Genomic DNA, 19,205 nt, shown 5'->3' with positions numbered 1-19,205 from the left:
AAGGGGGGAGAGGAGGCAACGTTCCTTAGGTGCTGGTATCCCTACAGTACCTTGCCCATTGAGCAATTGTTTCCCTAAGAACCAGTTTCTCTAAGAACTCTCTTCACCAGAGAGCTGTAGCGACAGAGTCATTGCATATATTCAAGGCAGCATTTGGCAAACACCTAAACTTCAAGAGAGTCAAGGGGTTTGGGGAGAGAGTGGGACAGTGGAGTTAAGGCCAAGATTGGATCATCCATGACCTGAAACAATGATAGAACAGGCTCAAGGTACCTTATGGCCAAATCCTGCTCCTGTTTTGTATGTCCTTGTGTGCAATGACCTTAACTGTAAATTTGTGCTTAAGAGGCATCAAATGCAATTGCTTCAGAGTAACACGTGGTAAGTGTAATCTCAGGAGTCCTATGAACCTTCTGAAATATTCCTGTGCAAAGTTCATGTTGTGCTTGCACCTGCCTGAAGAGGAAGTGATCACTGAAGCTAACCATTGCACTGTCAGTTCATGAGCACTGACAAGAACACAGCAGTGTCGGCACAGAGCAGCTGAGGTTTGTGCTCAAGGAATGGGCAATGAGAGTGATATTGAGTATCTCAGAGAAAGAGAGATTTTCACTTGATGCTGATGAAAGATAGGTAGGAGTGAGTGAAATGTGACGTGTCTGCCATCACCGCCCAACTGATCAAGAGACCCTTTCTCAATCTCTGTCTCCATCTCCGGAGACAGATTATCTACCAACATCTTCTACAAACCCACTGACTCCCACAGTTACCTCGACTACACCTCTCCCCACCCCGTCACTTGCCAGGATGCTGTTCCCTTCCCTCAGTTCCTCCGTCTCTGCCGCATCCGTTCTCATGACGAGGTTTCTATTCCAGGACGTCAGAGATGTCCTCTCTTTTCAGAAAACGGGGTTTCCCCTCCACTGTCATCAATGCAGCTCTCCCCCGCATCTCCTCCATTCTCCCCACCCCCCCCCCCCCCCCCCCCCCCCCCCCCCCCCCCACCAACATAACAGGGATAGGGTTTCCCTTGTCCTCACCTATCACCCCATGAGCCTTCGTATCCAACATATCATTCTTTGCAACTTCCACTATCTCCAACAGGATCCCACCACCAGGCACATCTTCCCCTCCCTTTGCTTTCTACAGGAATCGCTGTCTCCGTGACTCCCTTGCCCGCTTATACCTCCCCACCAATCCCAGTCCTTCCAGGTGAGGCAGCACTTCACGTGAATCCATCAGTGTCATTTATTGCATCCGGTGCTCTCGGTTGCGGCCTCCTCCGCATCAGTGAGACCCGCAGATTGAGGGATTGTTTCATTGAGCACCTCTGCACTGTCTGCCGGAACAGCCAGAATCTCCCAGTGGCCACCCATTTTAATCCCACTTCCCATTCCCACACTGACATGTCTGTTCACAGCTTCCTCTACTGCAGATTAGAGGAACAGCACCTCATATTCTGCCTTGGTAGTCTCCAACCTGATGGCATGAACTTCAATTTCTTGAACTTCCGGTAACCACTCCCCTCTGTCCCTTCCCTCTTCTTTTTCCCCCTGATCTCACCAGCCCCCATCACCCTATATCTTTCCCCTCCCCCACCCTCTTGATCTGCCCGTCACCCACACATTCCTCCCACTGGTTTCCCTCCTCACTTCCTTCCCTTTACTCCACGTTCCAGTCCTCTCCTATCTGATTCCATCTTCTTCAGCCCTTTGTCACTTCCACCTATCACCTCCCAGCTTCTTACATCATTCCCATTCACTCTCCTCCCCCACCTGGATCCACCTATCACCGGCCAGCTCTTGCTCCGCCCCTTCCTCCCACCTTTTTATACTGGCCATCTCCCCCCTTTCTTTCCAGTCCTGATGAAGGGGCTCGACCCAAAACGTCGACTGTCCATTTCCCTCTATAGATGCTGCTTGACCCACTGAGTTCCTCCAGCTCCTTTGTGTGTTGCTCCAGATTTCCAGCATCTGCAGGCTCGCGTTTCTGACCTTAATCTTAGTGTTCACTGACACACATTCCAAGCCACAGCTGCAGCCTTTAGTCCCATTCAATGGAATGAGCTCCCCTCTAATTAAATCCACAAGTAAATAAAGATCCCTTTACCTGGCACTGTATCAACCTCATTGAGGTGGCATGTGGAACAATGTCAACTGTGTACACTGTACAATGTGCTTCCTGTGTAACTGCATTACAAGCGTAAAAGTGTCTTAGCAAGGCGCATGGATGCACTACAGGTCCCAACCACATCTTGTGATCAACTTTATGCTGAATTTTATTTGCATACTGGATAAAAAAAAGAGCTGCATAACACAAATTAGATTCCAGACCTGCATCTGTCATTACTCAACTGAGTTTGGCTGGATTAAGGATCAGAGAGTGAACCCAGATTGATCATCTCTCTAACCTTGGAGTATCGAAGAAAATTTTACTGTACTTATTTTCTTTCCTTGCATTGTAAGTCAACACAAACCAGGGACCAAAGCTGGAACCCATCAGATCTTCCTGGCATACCTTCTCACTGCATAGACTCACTGAACCCATCGAATGAAGTGGATGAAAGTGGTCAGAGGAAGAGTTTATTTTTTACTGTGTCAAACAGATCATACTAATGATGCATTGTTTCCCTGATTTAAATTTACAATGGTCATTTTGTAATTTCAATGCTTCAGTAAACACCTCTGCATACTGTGCACATCACTTTTGTGGATGTCAATCGTTATGCATTCCAATTAGTAGTAGCAAGGTAGTGTAGAGTTTTCTGAAACTACCGCAACCATGCTTACATGACCTAGCAATAACTGTTATTCACTATGAACACACATGTCCCTCAGCACAAAGGGGAATGGACATAAGGAGTAACTGCACAACCACTGCCTCTGAAACAGACTGATAAAGTGGAGATTCAGCTGTACTGTATTCACCTACTCCATTCTTTTCTTTAGTATAGATTTGCATCTGTGTACAATGATATTGGATGGAAACTGTGGGAAGTAATTTAAGTTCAGATAACAAACGCTAAGGTTGATATCACAAACTAGATTTGATTAAAGGTATATTATAGAAATTACAGCACAGATGGAGGCAAAAGCAGACCAGCATAACATACAAGTAAGAAAGTGCCCAATGCAATCAGTATTAATTGGTTAAATTGACAATATTAGCAATACAACCATACCAGTAATAAATTCAAGTTATGTTCTCCCCTGGATGGAAATCATTTCTGCTTCTCAACATTTGCTTGCAGGTAAGCTCAAAATACATAACCTCATTAAGCATGTTAAAATCGAAGTACCACTATTGAAATATAACTCACCTTCCTTCAGCCTTTTCTCAGTTACTGTTTTGGTAGTGTTGACGGCCTTGTACAGGAAACCACACAGAAAGGTGGACTGTGATTTATCAGAATGAGCGCCAGCTTCAGACAATGAATCAATTTTTGGAAGCACTAAGAACAGAACTCAAACAATCAGAATTGGTTCAAATAAGGTACATGATTTTACAAAACCATTCTATTAGTGGATTAACAACACAAAATTTTCACCCACTTCTGAGTTTGAACAGGCTGTAAGAGAAAGCTATATTCCCCATGTTTCAGGATCTTACAATTGTTTAATCAAAGCTCCCTGATTCCACATGGAATACTGGTTGGTAAAAGGCCAGCTCCTCAATACTGATCAAAAAACAATACTCTCATGGCTGGTTTTGAGTAGCCCACCTATGGAATATCAAACTAGCCTAAGTATGGACATGGTTTCCCAGTATGGACATGGTGTGCCATGGAACATACAGCATTGACTGCTAAACATCACAATTCAATTTTTTCCCAATATTTTCCAGGTTGTTTTGTTATAGCATAAAAGCTTTAGAGAAGATAAAGTTTAAAGCTTCCTGGCATTGCTTCAGTTTACAAAAGGCTTGATATCTAGCTGACAGCCACTTGAGGCTCAGCCTCTGTTTTGCACAAGCAAACGTGTCTTCTCCTTCACTCTCAAAACAAAATAAAGGCACTGCATTCTTATTAACAAAAGTAATTAATTATACAGATACCTTCAGAGATTTGGATTCCTAGTAGTTGCCTTTCTCCTTCATAGGACTAGGTTAGTTATGAAAAGCTCAATGTTACGCTGGAAGAATTAGGCCAAGTGAGTACAGTAGTCTTCTCAGATGACAATCGACATCTGAAAGTCTTTGGTCTAATCCATCCATAAACAATAATAATATTACAACAATAATATTGCTGGCCCAAGAAATTTACAAAATCAATTAAAAGGACAATTATGAACATTATATAGCAAAGAGTAGTGGATGCAACCTTCAAAAATAACTGTTTTACCTGAGAGTTTATTGTGAAATAGAAACTCCATTTGCAATCGTTGGCCAGCTTTCTGTGCCAACATGTAAGGGGTACAATGAGCAGCTTCTCCAGTTGCACACATGACATCTGCCCCGCTGAAAACAAGTGACAGAGTCTCTAAGATATCTTGTTTCACGACAGCTTGACACAAGGCCTATATGTGCACAGAAAGGTAGAGCACATTACAAGGAACAGAACATGGAATGACATAATTAGAGGATGAAGTTAAAATCAACTCTACAGGCAGAAACCTACTACATGACAAAGCTCAAGTACAAACTGAACACACAGTATTAATAATGGTGTCTTCACCCACAACAAAAATACCTAATTGTTGAAGAACTTCTTATGTTCTAAAAATAATGCATTTTCTGTTCAGCCTCTTGCGCCTATTCCACTGTACGATAAGACCACGACTGACCTTTTACCTCAGCAGTAGGGAAAATGCTGAGTCAACTTTTAAGAAAATGATAAAAGACTTGGAAAATTCTAACAGAATTGGAAAAAGTCAACATCAATTTATGAAATGGGGAAATCATGTTTGACAAATCTATTTGAATTTCAAGTTGTAACCATAGGACAGGCAAGGGCAAATCAATTGTTATATTCTATGTGGACTTCCACAAGACCCTTGTGAATATGCCACACAAAAGATTATTAAACAAAATTACAGCACACAGTATTGGGGACAACATACTGGCTTGGACTGAAGACAAATAAACAGACCAAAAGCAAAGAGTAGGAATAAATGAGTCATTTTCTGCATGGGAGGCTGTGACAGATGGGGTGCTGTAGGGTCAGTACCTTTGTCACTGTGGTTTATAATCTATATTGATTATCTGGATGAGATGTGTAGCACATGCATGTTTGCTAATGATGCAAAGCTAGGTGGCAGCGTGGGCTGAGAAGAGGATGTAGTGAGCTTCAGTGGGATATAGACAGGATAAGTGAATGGGCACGGACATATTACATGGAAACAATGGAAAAGCGTGAGATCACCTACTTTGGTAGAAAAAAATAGACAGTATATTTTAAATTTCAAGAGAGTGAAGGATGTTGGTGTTCAGATGGACCAAAGTGTCCTTGGTACACAAGTCAGTGAAAGTTAACATACAGGTTCAGCAAGCAGTAAGGAAGCAAATGGTATGTCGGAATACATCGCAAGAAGATTTGAGGACAAAAATATGGGTGTCTTGCTTTGATTAGACAGGGTCCTGGTGAGATGAAATTGAGAATATTGTGTACAGGTGGTCTCCCAATCTAAGGAAGGATATATTTGCTGTAGAGGTAATGAAGCAAATGTTTACTAGATCAATTCCTGAGACTTTGGAAGATGGGGAGGGTAGGTGGGGTTGTTCTCCAAGGAGAGATTAAAGCAGACTCTGTTTATGCTCTCTTAAATTTAGAAGAAAGAGATGATTATATTGAAACATACCAAATTCTTAAGGGGCTTGAGAGGATGGATGTTTCTCCTAGCTGGGGTCTCCAGAACCAGGGGTCACAGTATCAGAAAAAAAAAGGTTGGGCATTCATAGCAGAGATGAGAAGAAATGTGTTGAACTAAAGAGCAGTAAATCTTTTGAATTCTCTATCCGTGAGGGCTATGAACGATCTGTCATCAAATATATTTGAGACAGGAACAGATTTCTTTTGAACATTAGGAGAAATTAAAGGATATGGGGTTTGTGCAGGTTAGGGCCACTGTGGTAAAACATCAGCAGGCATAAATACTCAAGATGGTGCAAAAGGCACAAAACAGTCAAATAGCCAACTCCTGCTTCTATTTCATATGTTTCTGTGCTATCCCTATATTCCTTGATTTTCCAAATATTCAAAACTCTATTGATTCCAGTCTTGAATGTACTCAGTGACTGATCCTTTACAGCTCTCTTGGGCAGAAAATTACAAATATTCACTGCCCTCTTGAAGAAATTCTTTCAAATCTCAGGCCTGAAAGGCAGAATCATTATTTTGAAACTGTGACTCCAAGTTCTAGTCAGTCCAAGTAGGATTATATCTACATATCTATCAAGCCCCATAATAATTATGTATATTTCAGAGGTCACATCACATTCTTATAAACTTGAGAGTATAAGTTTAGTCTGCCTAATCTCTCCTTAAAGAAGGACCTTGCCATCCCAATATCAATCTTCTGAATCTTTGTTGCAATCCCTCTATCACAAGTATATCCTCCCTTGGTTAGGGAGAGCAACACGCGCATAATATCCCAGATAGCTGATCTCTGCATAACTACATCTCTACTCTTAAACTCAAATCTCTTTCAATAAGGTGAACAATTCATTTGCTTCCTCTTACTTGTTGAACACACTGATTAACTTTCAGCAATTCATGCACAAGGCCACCTAGGTCCCTTCGAATAAGCCTCCTACTTTTTTTTTTAAGGAATACGCCACCTTTTTATATTTTCTACCAATGTGAACCACCTCATATTTTTCCATATTATATCTCATCTGCTATGCTGGACCATTCACTGAGCCTATCTATATCCCCTCTCTGCATCTTCTGCACAGCTCACATTGCCAGCTAGGTTTGAATCATTAGCAAATCTGGATTCCCTCATTCCAATCACTTGCAATGACTGCAACTGCTAAAGTCCCAGCACTAATTCTTGCCATCTCTACCCACTGCCTCCCACCTAGAAAATGACCCATTTATTCCTATCCTCAAGGCACACTAGTATATCAACCCATCCCATATGGTCTAAATTTAGTTTAGTAACTGTTGTTCTTACTGAAAGTTGGTTTAAAGATCTATGTCATCCACTAATTCCCCTTCAAAAAAAAACTCAAACAGATTTATCAACCACTGTTTATCTTTCATAAGTCCATTTTGATTCTGCCCAATCTTATCATTATTTTCTATGTACCCTGTTACCACTTCCCTTAGTATACTATTTTCCTTACTAACCTAACACCTTTATCTCCATAAATACCAATTAACTTGCTCTGAACTCACAGAATTTTGTTTTTGCATAAGATTTCTGGCATCTGCAGTGTTTTACTTTTTAATCATCTCACAGAATGTTCAATACCAAAATCTTTGATGTTACTCTTATGGCAACATAAAAAATCTTGCTATTTCTGAATCTCTGAAAGCTTTTTCTTTCCTCCATTCTTCCTTAAACATCTTGGACTGAAATACAACTTAATAACACAAATCTGGTTTGGTTCCCAGAAATGCTTGAGCACATTGACTATCAGTCGTTGAGGTTTGATGGACTCTCTGATACAGCAAACTCACTTACAGGGATGAAAACAACACTGAATCAAATCAAGAGCAAGCAATGTGTATGATGCAAGTGACTTGCTTCAGAGTGGAAAGCTCCAAGTGGTAGCAAATTCCACTACAAGTTGGGTTGTGTAGTTTATATTCATTTTGAGTAAATAGGTGAACAGATGTTTTAAGCAACGTCTGCCATGTTGCAGACACTTGATATCATCTCCAACTTTCTCAATCCTTAGAAGAATACTTATATCCAATATTAGTATGAGGACTAGTGGAAAAAGATGGGATGGAATATTAAAAAAGCTACTTGAAAGCAATCTTTTCCACTTCAGGAAAGAGAAGTAATATCAATGTAATTTCTAGAAATGTCATAGTTCTGAAAGAGAATCACTTACAGTGTATTGGCAATATCTTGAAAATGTAATGAGAAATAGAGAAAATTAATATATACAGAGAAAAACAATCTGACAATTCACTCATAGGTAATAATGACAGGCTATCGCACATATTTTGGCACTGAGGGAGTAGCATATTTGAGAACTTGCTAGTGGAAGACCAAGTGCTACTTTGACTTGGATCAAGTCAATACAGCAAATTCATAAAATGCTAGAAACACTCAATAGATCATGCAGTATCTGTGGAGAGACAAAAACAGCATTATGCATTCAGGTCAATGACCTTTCATCAGAACAGAAACATTGACTGAAACATTTACTCTGTTCCTCCTGCACAGAAGCTGCCTTTCCTTCTGGATGTTTCAAGCAATTTATGTTTTTATTTCAGATTTCAAGCATCTGCAGCTTTTATTTTAGAAACAATAGATAAATAGGGGACATAAACTTGGAGAATTTTTGTTTTTTTTCTTTCACTTATTTTTTCACCCAAGCTATTTAACAAAGAAATAAAATCTTAATTCAGAGAAAAAGCATTTCACTGATCATCAACTAATGCAGAACTTGCTTTAGCAAGAACATGTGTTACCTTGTTAAGTTCCTCCTGTGTTAGAAATGATGAGAGTTTTTTCCGAAACTTTCCCTCCTTGTACTTTTGCGTGATGAATTCTAGACGATGGTTTGGTGGAGCATCCATATCCAGTTCTTCACTTGGTTTGAGATTTGCTGCCCAAAAGCTGTTGGCTGTTTTATTTCCCACCACAATGAAAAGCTGCAATTCAACCAAGGGATGCAGCCATTAAATATCTGAACTGTTCGGAACAATCATTTTAATTTCAGCATTCAAATTTGCACTTATCAAGTACTTTTGGCTTGAAATTGGTGGACCTGGTTTTTCACATTTGACCTGCTCTTTCACATTTGACCTATTCTACGTGCAAATTAGCATAGTCTCTGTAACTCCAAACTTCAGCAAGGCATGTAAAATGGTCAATATTAAACTGAATTTCAGTTATATATCAGGGTCAATTTGGGTTTGATTTCAGTGCAGGATGATTAAGCAGTTCCCAATCCATTACTGTCTATTTTACACCCATGACAAAGTTAAAAATTCCATCCGGTAGTTTCAAAATTTCAGCAATCTTTTTCAAAATCTTCAAGCATATAGGTCAACAGAGAAACATCAAAGCTATTTTGTACAAATAGATAAAGTTTAAGATTTGACAAAACTGCTCATTGTTTTTGACACATTTAATTTCTTTTCTACTTCATCTTCCTATTCCCAAATTCTTTGAGATTTATGTTGCCGAAATGCACATCATCACTGGGTACTAATCGACTGGTTGCATGGACGGAAAGGTTGAAGTCATTATACTCAAAAGGAGTAGAAATTCATCCTCTATTGTTTGCATTAAACAGAATGGAAAACACAGCTGTATGTCAGAAGCAAAGTTCAAAGAGCAACTGCTACACTGTTGAGTGTTTTGCATGAGATTACTTTCCCATGATGTTTCCGTCCATTAGGAAATTGGGGAAGGTACACCTTCTCTTCCCCATTCTTCATCTGTAGCCAGATAACCTCCAGTGAATAAGTAGGGCAGCAGCATTTTTCTCAAATGCAAATTTTCTTTGTGCACTGGGTGCCAGCAAATAATTTGACTATGAGAACATTTGAAGTCTGCTTCCAGACCAAAGACTTGTAAGCATACCTCCAGAAGAGCCTCAGATTATCAGTAGCAGGAACTTGTTCACTTTCCAAATCTGTATTCACTTTCTGCAGAACTTCACAACCAAATCCCTTCAAGTCAGGCTTCTACTCCTGTCACAGATGTTTGCAGTATCACAAGTGACAGCCTATGTGAGGGACCAAGGTAACCTTCCTCCTTGTCCTGGTTGCCACCTTTGGCAAGCTGAACACGCCACCTGCCGCCAGTGCATCTCAATGTCATTGTTCACTTGGATCCAAAGCATACAATCTGGTTCTATCTTTATCTATCAAATGGTAATCAACTTCTCTTCCCTCTCCCTCACCAGTACCCCCAGGATCTATAATTGGACTCCTCCCATTTCTCAAACAAATGCTATCCCTTCAGTGACATCATCCAAAATCAATTCAATCCCATATATATGCAGCTTGCACACAGCTTTCCATCACCACTGCCTCTATCAACCCTTCCACTGAATCTAAATTGCAAATTATTTGTTCAACATCCAGCACTAGATCAGCAGAAATTTCCTCCATAGAAACAATGAAAAGGCCTCATACATCATCCTTTAACTTGGCTGCAAACCTCGCACCACAGATACGACACCATCCCTCTCCCTGACAATGGTCTGCAACTGAACAATTATATTTAAAGCTGAGGTTAACTTCATTACCATTGCTAAGACCATCTATCTCCTCCACCTGTGCAAGGTCACTTGATGCCAACCCTTCTTCAACTGCACTACTGCTGAAACCCTGCTGGCTTGCCAGTTTCTACTCTGTAAACTTGAGGTCATCCAAACTTTGCTATTTCTGTCCTAACCTGCCCTGTTCATCCCTGTGTTTGCTGAACGATGCCGGCTCCAAATTAAGCACTGCTTCCATTGTAGAATTCTTGTTTTCTAATTCCTTTTATGGCCCCATTCCTCCCTTTTTCTAATTTCTTTCAGCATATTATCCTTAAAAATTTACATGCTCCTCCAATTCAGGCCTCTTGACCATCCCCAAATGCAACTGTTCCTCTTTCTGCAAATATCTCCTCAGCACAGAGGCCTAAACTGCGAAGTTCCTTCCCTACACCTTCTGGTGCATTCCCCACTCCCTCTCTCCAAGCTTCTTCCTGGCATTGTTTAAACTCTACCTCTGACCGGACTTAAATTCACCTGCCTTGCCATCTCCTTATGCGACTTCATTTCAAATTTTGTTAGAAAATGTACCTGTAAAGCAGCTTAGGACATTTCAATATTGCTAGTAATATTGGTTCTCTGATCAGTCTCAAGCCAGTGGAAAGAATGGAGACATCAAACTTAGTACAAGAATGTCAATCCAATTCATTTTACAGCAGCAAAAATCCAGTGAGTTTAATCCCATTTACTTTACTACAGCAATTGCAGGATATACACGTGTTCAAGCTGACACTGCGACTCCAACATCATATAGATTTGACATTTAATTTGAACATTACATTCACTTCAATTATACAAACCATTTTCTTGATCTTTTGTTTCTTGGCATGCGAGTAACTATGTGCCTAACAGAGTGCAAAACAGTACTGAATTGGTGCCAAAAATGTGTTGCAAGCACCTGCTAGGAATTAGATCACAACTACCAAGACTCATTTCACATCGTATATTGTTAATATTGCAAAATAAAAGCACTTCCATTTATGAATCACAAAACAATTATGACTGTTGGTGCAGCTCTAATCAGTGAGTCGTTGGGCAAGAACGAAGTTAACACAACACGAATCTTAGCTTGACTTATTCACTGTTTTGTTGGACACTTTCAGTTATTATTCTTCTAACCACATATGCAACAGTCAAATTCAGTAGTCGATTATTACAATTTAAACTCTTAACTGTGCTGACTAAACAATCTGTTGGATCATACAAACATCTCATTGAAGAGATACAGAACTGTGTCAGGAGAATTCAAAACTAGTCAGGAGGGAAGAGTAATATTAAGCCATTAATATTTTATGAAGGTTGAAATACTAATCCTAGAAAATCTTTAAAAGCTTCATTTAACTTCTGTATTTCTGTGAACCAAGGCAAATCTACCAAAGGGTAATAGAATGAAAATCACTTTAATATCAGTAACCCGCATATTAAAACAAACCTAGGTCTGAGTTTATGACGAACATTAAATACAAGTACATATAGTGAAGAAGTATTGAAGTTGATTGTTGTCATGTTAAAATTAAATACAAAGGAAACACAACAATAGATTAATTTAATTGCAGACAACATTGATGAACAGGTCTTTGGAAAGCTATCATGGGCTTTCCATAGAACCATAGAGCACAAAACAGGCCCTTCAGCCCACCATGTTGTACCATCCATCAAACCACCCTCACACTATCTAACCCTTTCCTCCCGCATATCCCTCTATCTCACATTCCTCCATATGCCTATCCAACAAACTCTTGAACCTGTCCAATGTATCTGCCTCCACCACCATCCCAGGCAGTGCATTCCATGCACCAACCACTCTCTGGCTGAAAAACCTCCCCCTGACATCTCCCCTGAACCTCCCACCCATAACCTTAAAGCCATGCCCTCTTGTCTTGAGCATTGGTGCCCTGGCAAGGAGGGCATAGATGTATTATTAAGGCTGAATGATACTGAATTCTCTGTTGAGAGACCAAAGTAATGAACGTTGGACATATTCACAAGGGAAAAGGCTTGAAGGGATCCTGCAAGTCTGCAAAATCATGAAGATGGTATGTAGGAGTTCCTTTACCATTCATCCACACAAATTAGTTGTTGCTCTCACGTTCCCACTTTCATCATTGTTTATGTTCATACAGTAGCTCAAAATTAAAGTAAATATGATATATGATGGTCAATAGAATCCCTGTTTCTCAAGAAGAACCCGAAGAAAAGGGGATAAAAAGGTTGGGATCAACCAGAAAAGGGTGAGCTTATTGGTCCAAGTGTACTTTTATTTTTAACCTTATATCTCCTATTTTCCATCAATCTGTACAGAAGCTTTTATTCTTTTAATCCAACTGTTCATACAAGATGGTTTTCTTACCTCAACAAGTTCATTGCTCCAAATACTAATGTCCAACTTCAGACTACGAACCTTGGAAATATTTGATCCCAATGATCGATGCTGACCTGAATCAAAATAAAATCAAACAACATTTTAGGAATGTCTGTGTAGATTGATATAAACAAAACTTAACTAATTGTTTACTGCTAAATTTCAAGACCTATGATTGAGGAAAACTCTTTGGTGCAATTAAACCTGTTCCCAGTTAAAAGAATTTGAAGAGAACTGAATTTCTGTGCCAGTGCATTTTTGATTCTTTAACCAAAACTTATTACTGAGCAGGGAGATGGCACCCGCTGAAACAGGTCTATGGCGGACAAAATCTCCCTGGCCCTACACTCATCTCGAGAGCATCTGGACAGTAAAGACACCTATGTTAGACTATTGTTTATTGCTTACAGCTCTGCCTTCAATACTATAATTCCAAGCAAAGTCATCATCAAACTCCAAGACCTGGGAATCAACACCTCCCTTTGCAACTGGATCTTTGACTTCCTGACCATAGAACACTACAGCAGAGTACAGTACAGGCCCTTTGGCCCACAATGTTGTGCCGACATTTTATCCTGCTCTAAGATCTATCTAACCCTTCCCTCCCACATAGCCCCCTATTTTTCTATCATTCATGTGTCATTCATTGCGGACCAACAGACCGTAATCAGCAACACCTCCTCCACGATTATTCTCAACACCGGTGCCCCACAAAGCTGCATCCTCAGTCCCCTACTCTATTCCCAATACACTCATGATTGTGTGGCCAAATTCTGCTCTAATTCCATCTACAAGTTTGCAGATAATACCACTGTAGTGGGCCCGATCTCAAATAATGATGAGTCGGAGTACAGCAAGGAGATGGAGTGCTTCGACACATGGTGTCATGACAACAACATTACCCTCAATGTCATCAGAACAAAAGAGCTGGTCATTGACTTCAGAAAGGGGGGCAGTGCACATGCTCCTGTCTAGATCAATGGTGCTCAGGTTGAGAGCTTTCCATCAGGTTCCTAGGAGTGAACATCACCAATCGTCTGTCCTGGTCCAACCACGTAGATGCTATGGCCGAGAAAGCTCAGCAGTGCCTCTACTCCCACAGGAGGCTAAAGAAATTTGGCATGTCCCCTTTGACACTCACCAACTTTTATTGATGCACCATAGAAAGCATCCTATCTGAATGCATCACGGATTTGTATGGCAACTGCTGTGCCCGGGACCGCAAGGAACTGCAGAGAGTTGTGGACACAGCTCAGCACATCATGGAAAGCAGCCTCTCCCTGTGGACTCTGTCTATACTTCTCTCTGCCTCAGTAAAGCAGCCAGCATCATCAAAGACCCCACCCAGCCCAAACATTCTCTCTTCTCCCATCAGGCAGAAGATACAAATGGCTGAAAGCATGTTCCACCAGGCTCAAGTACAGCTTCTATCCCACATAACATAAGACTATTGAACGATTCCCTAGTACGATAAGATGGACTCTTGACCTCACAATCTACCTTGTTATGACCTTGTACCTTATTATCTACCTGCACTTTCTCTATAGCTGTGACACTTCACTGTGCATTCTGTATTGTTTTACCTTGTACTACCTCAATGAACTGTGTAATGAATTCATCTGTATGGACAGTATGCAAGACAAGTTTTTCACTGTACCTCAGTACAAGTGACAATAATAAATGAATTCCAATTTGAAAAATGGACCATTGTAAAAACATGAAACTGCACCCCTGCTAAAGTCATTGAAGGTTCAATATGTTTCCTTTTGCATCTTTTTTCATTAGACTGAGAAATTAAACTATCTTTACCACAGACAGGAAAAATACTAGCAAATCAAAAATTTAACTAATTCGGAACAAAATTTATTGAAGGCTTTATGACTATGATATAAACGAGAGACTCATCAGCAAAACAGATAAAATGGCAATAGTTTCCATTTTGGCTACAATCATGATGTGGTGTACAAAAATATGGGCCAGAATATGCAGTTTAGATATCCAATAAAACCCACTTGCAAAAATACAAATGTCAAACCCTCAGTCAGCTGATGCAACATGACAAATCCATTTTTTTCATTCACTAATAAATGTTTATGAACAGTAACCTGGCTCAGTTTTATTAGTAGTGCTGAAAATGATTTTCATAACAACAAAGCGTTTTTAATTAAGTGCCCAGTGCTTCATTTGGGAGGGACTTGATTCAGAAATCATAGAAAATTACTAAAAACAATAGTTACTACTCCACTCAGTGGTTAGCTGCTGTACACTAATCAGTTTCAGCAAATTAAGTCATTATAATATGAAGTAGTTTAGAAACTTGCCCTGTGAAAATGAAGAGAGGATCAGCACACACTCAGAATTTCAAACTGCATTGACAAGCAGCTCTTCTGGTGTGCAATGAATCCTGAGCCAGTGGTGAAGATCGCAAAAAAGGTGAACATCTGTAGTTTGGGGTTTAACAAAATTAAGTTTAAAATTTCCAATCCTTCTGCACTGGTTCAGCTCATTCTAACAGAATACACTGATGTTACTGGCATAAACAAGTGGAAGTTTGACCCCAAGAAAATGCATCCTTAAAAGGTAACTACTGAGGATTTGTTTGGGTTTTCCCAGATCTGGAATCATTATTTTGTTGGAAACTTAGTTAATCTAGGACCATACTGGTATTCCACCAACATTATGGCAGCCATTATAAGAACATGCAAAGAAATTTCCAGCAAATACATCTGCCAAACCACAAATAGGGTACTGATCTATTTCTGTGGAGGAAAAAGATTATATTCAAAATATTTTCAACAGTACAAAATAAGATAATATGATTTGTGCACTTTCCCCTTGCCTTTTTTTTATTACCTGCACATTTTTTGCAAATGACAACTCCTAGATTGATGGATGCCCATTCAGGATCAGGTGCTCGGCAATCTGCACAGTTTCTGTTGGACTCATTGAACCAGATCTTCTCCACCACTTCATAGTCTGAGAGGCTTTCTGCTATTGATCCTCGCATAGCTTCAATCCATTCTTGTTTCTCTCGCTCAGATTCTGCTGTGAAGCTGAAGCCAGATCATCAGAATAAAGATATACACCAGACATAACATGAATTCTATAAGTCCTTTCAAGTTACACAACACCCTAACTTGAAAAGATATTGCTGATTCTTCAATAACTTTAGTTGGAACTCTTGGAAATTCCACCCAATAGCTTGATAGCATTAAAAAAAACAATGCACTGGAAACACTCAGTGGGTCAGGTCTGAAAGAGAAAGAGTTAACATTTCAGGTCCAAGACTCTTCATCAGGGTGTCAATTCAAGGGAGAAGTGAAGTGCTCTCAGACCTTCCCGATGTGGAAAGGAGGTGTAAAGGGATTGTTAGCCTATGATGAAGATGAACCAGTTGGGATCAAGAAATTGGAAACTATCAAAGTGGTGGAGGGTATTCAAAGTGTTACAGATATATGTGGGAAGACTCTGGACCAGGGCAGAAAGGATTGTCAAGATAGAATGGAATAAATTTGGTGGGGCATGAGGACACCGAAAAACTAGGGGTACCCAGGCAGTCTTATTTTAAGGGGTGACCTTACAGAGGTGTATAAAATCATGAGGGACATAGATAAGGTGAATGCACACAGTTTTTTTCCCTCAGGAAAATGGAATCAAAAACAGAACGCATATGTTTAATGTGAGAGGGAAAAGATTTAAAGGGGACCCAAGGGGCAACTTCTTCACGTAGAAGGTGGTGTGTATATGGAACAAACTGCCAGAGCAAGTGGTTGAGGCAGGTACAATAACAACACTTAAAAGACAGTTGGAAAGGTACGTGGATTGGAAATGTTTAGAGGGATACAGACCAAACACAGGCAAATGGGACTAGCTTAGTTGGGTATCTTGGTCAGCACGGACGAAACGGGCCAAAGGGCCTGTTTCTGTGTATCACTCTATGACTCTATCAGGTTCATAGTGAACAGAGTGCAGCAAGTTCAGAGGCATCTGTTCAAGGAAAATCAGAGCGTATGGACGTATCTTGGATAAACCATGCGCAATCCCTCTTCACCTCCATCCCACATCGTCCTTGAAGAGACCTCGATGAAGGGTCTCAGACTTGAAATGGAAACTCTGTTTCTCTTTCCAACAATGATGCCTGACGCCAATACTTTCAGCACTTTCCATTTTTATTTCAGATTTACAATGCCCAATAACTTTTTTTTGGTTTTTAGCAATGGAGGCATTACCTTCTTTACAAACACTGCACAGCTCCAGTAAGATGACCTACCACCACCCTTTAAGGCAAGTTAGGAAGGGGCATTAAATGCTGCTTGCCAGAAAATCCTACACTAAATACATGGATAAAAGTAAAATTATAAAGATCCCATAAATAATTGGACAATGTGGAATGTATTACACTTGCTCTTCATTCAGAGAAATTGGAGGGTTTTCAAAAATATTCTACCATTATTTAAAACACTGTTGTTTGTGGCATTAGAGCACAATACACTGAATAATTTCTAAGAAAGACCACTTTAAGGATCTTGGCATGAACTCTCCAAGACCTTCCCCCATTTCCCTTCAGCTGCCACATTTCCCAAGGCTTATGAGGCCAGTCAGCCACCATTAAATCAGCAAGGCAAGTTAAATGGGAGGCTGCCAGTCTTGGCAAAATATGCAGACTGCCAACCCAGCTGCTGGAAGCAGGATGACTGCCTAATCTTTACCTCAATCCATTAAATGGACAGGTTGGGGTCAGTTTGAGAGTTCAGAATTTATATCTGGCCTACATCTGACATTGGGAGTTTAGAATTAAACTCCACCAACCCCATCCCCTGGTCCCTTCACCTCTGCCCATGTGGTTCAGCAGCAAATGAACTGTTGCCTATTTCACTCAATGTCCATTTGTCCTTTTCCAAATAGTGAATGCAAAGGAAAATTGGATTGATGTGCAATAGGTGGCCAATATGCTATTCCCAGTTTGACATCCCTATCACTGTTTAAATTTCAGTCCCACTGTATTTCTCTCTGCCTTCCCTAACACGGCTTAGCTATTTGAAAACTCTAAACAACCTTTTGGCTTCTTGTATCTTTGAATCTAGCCATTTACTGGGACAATAGAGATTCTAAAACCTAGCTGCTCAAGTTAGCCAAATACAAAAGATTGATTGGTCTTCAGGTATCATCCTCTGGCAAAGGAGGACAATTTAACATGAATTATAATGGAAAAAACATGAAGAACAATTCCAATATTCAGCATTTGATCCGTTGAGAGGAATATATAAGCACCTGACAAAGCTCGGACTATATTGCTTTTCACATAACACATTACAAAATCATTTTACAATGGAAACTTCAGATCAGACTCTCGCTCATGCCTGCTACCCTCAAGGCAAGCTTTTCACTGTACCTCGATACAAGTGACAATAATAAACCAATACTAATACCATGTAAACTATGTCTACCTGCTTTACAATGTTCCATCAAAATAGGCTCAATACAAAATATTGGGTCTATCTGAACTTTCCACTCAGCATAATAGTTAAATTTCAAAAGGAAACCAAAATCTAGATGAGAAAACATAGTATCTGCCACATACTAAATACTCATCTTTCTATCCATGCCTCCAAACCAACCCTTGACTTAACAGCAAGAAATCAAAAAACTGCAGAGGCTGGAAATCTGAAACAAAATCTGGACCCAAAACCTTAACTGATCTGCTGTGTGTTTCCAGTATTTTCCATTTTTGTTTCAGATTTCCAGAATCCACAGATTTTTTGATTTTCTTACCCACACAAACATGCAGGCAGGCATGGTAGTGTAGTGGTTAGCATAACGCTATTACAGCACCAGCGACCCGGGTTCAATTCCAGCCACTGTCTGTAAGGAGTTTGTACGTTCTCCCCAGGTCTGCATGGGTTTCCTCTGGATGCTCCGGTTTCCTCCCACATTCCAAAAAAGCACGGGTTAGGAAGTTGTGGGCATGCTATGTTGGCGCCGGAAGCGTGGCGACACTTGCAGGCTGCCCCCACAACATTCTATACAAAGAAATCTCATCATATCTAACCCTGCTTATATCAAGGTCATCATATTATAATTTGATAGATACCTCGGTGAGCCTCTTGGGTTCCATAGAAGTTGTCTCAAAATGGCAACAGGAGGTCTGACTTGTGTTGTGGTAAACTGCATCAAATATTACCATAACAACTGCAGAATTTTTATTATAAGTTAACAGGTTTATTTATGATCTTCAGAACTGGGAACCCAACCCCTTTGCCCAGACTAGGAAACAAACAAGTCTAGCTCCACATTATATAGTGAAACAGAACAACTAATAACAATGCATCATGTAGGCTGCATACAAATTAGAATTTTAGATTATTAGAAAAGAGGAATGGGAGTAGCCATTTGGACCTTCGAGCCGGCTCTCCCATTCAGTATGATCACGCCTAATCCTTTACCTCAAACTACA

The 19,205-nt window shown here is 40.2% G+C and overlaps 1 protein-coding gene across 4 annotated transcripts in view; it reads right to left on the bottom strand.

Moving 5' to 3' along the window:
- The window catches only part of arap2 (ArfGAP with RhoGAP domain, ankyrin repeat and PH domain 2), a 286,956-nt gene that overhangs the window by 124,431 nt on the left and 143,320 nt on the right, over positions 1-19,205 (bottom strand). For all 4 annotated transcript variants that reach the window (XM_052039500.1, XM_052039491.1, XM_052039508.1 and 1 more), the window contains 5 exons: positions 15,605-15,804; positions 12,740-12,825; positions 8,588-8,770; positions 4,340-4,514; positions 3,320-3,451 (listed from right to left, as the gene is read on the bottom strand). In XM_052039500.1, coding sequence (XP_051895460.1) covers positions 3,320-3,451; positions 4,340-4,514; positions 8,588-8,770; positions 12,740-12,825; positions 15,605-15,804 — 776 coding nt within the window. The remainder of the gene's footprint in view (positions 1-3,319; positions 3,452-4,339; positions 4,515-8,587; positions 8,771-12,739; positions 12,826-15,604; positions 15,805-19,205) is intronic.

This window comes from Pristis pectinata, chromosome 2 (genome assembly GCF_009764475.1).
Source record: "Pristis pectinata isolate sPriPec2 chromosome 2, sPriPec2.1.pri, whole genome shotgun sequence".
NCBI lineage: Eukaryota > Metazoa > Chordata > Chondrichthyes > Rhinopristiformes > Pristidae > Pristis > Pristis pectinata.
This window is presented reverse-complemented; position numbering and strand designations above follow the sequence as displayed.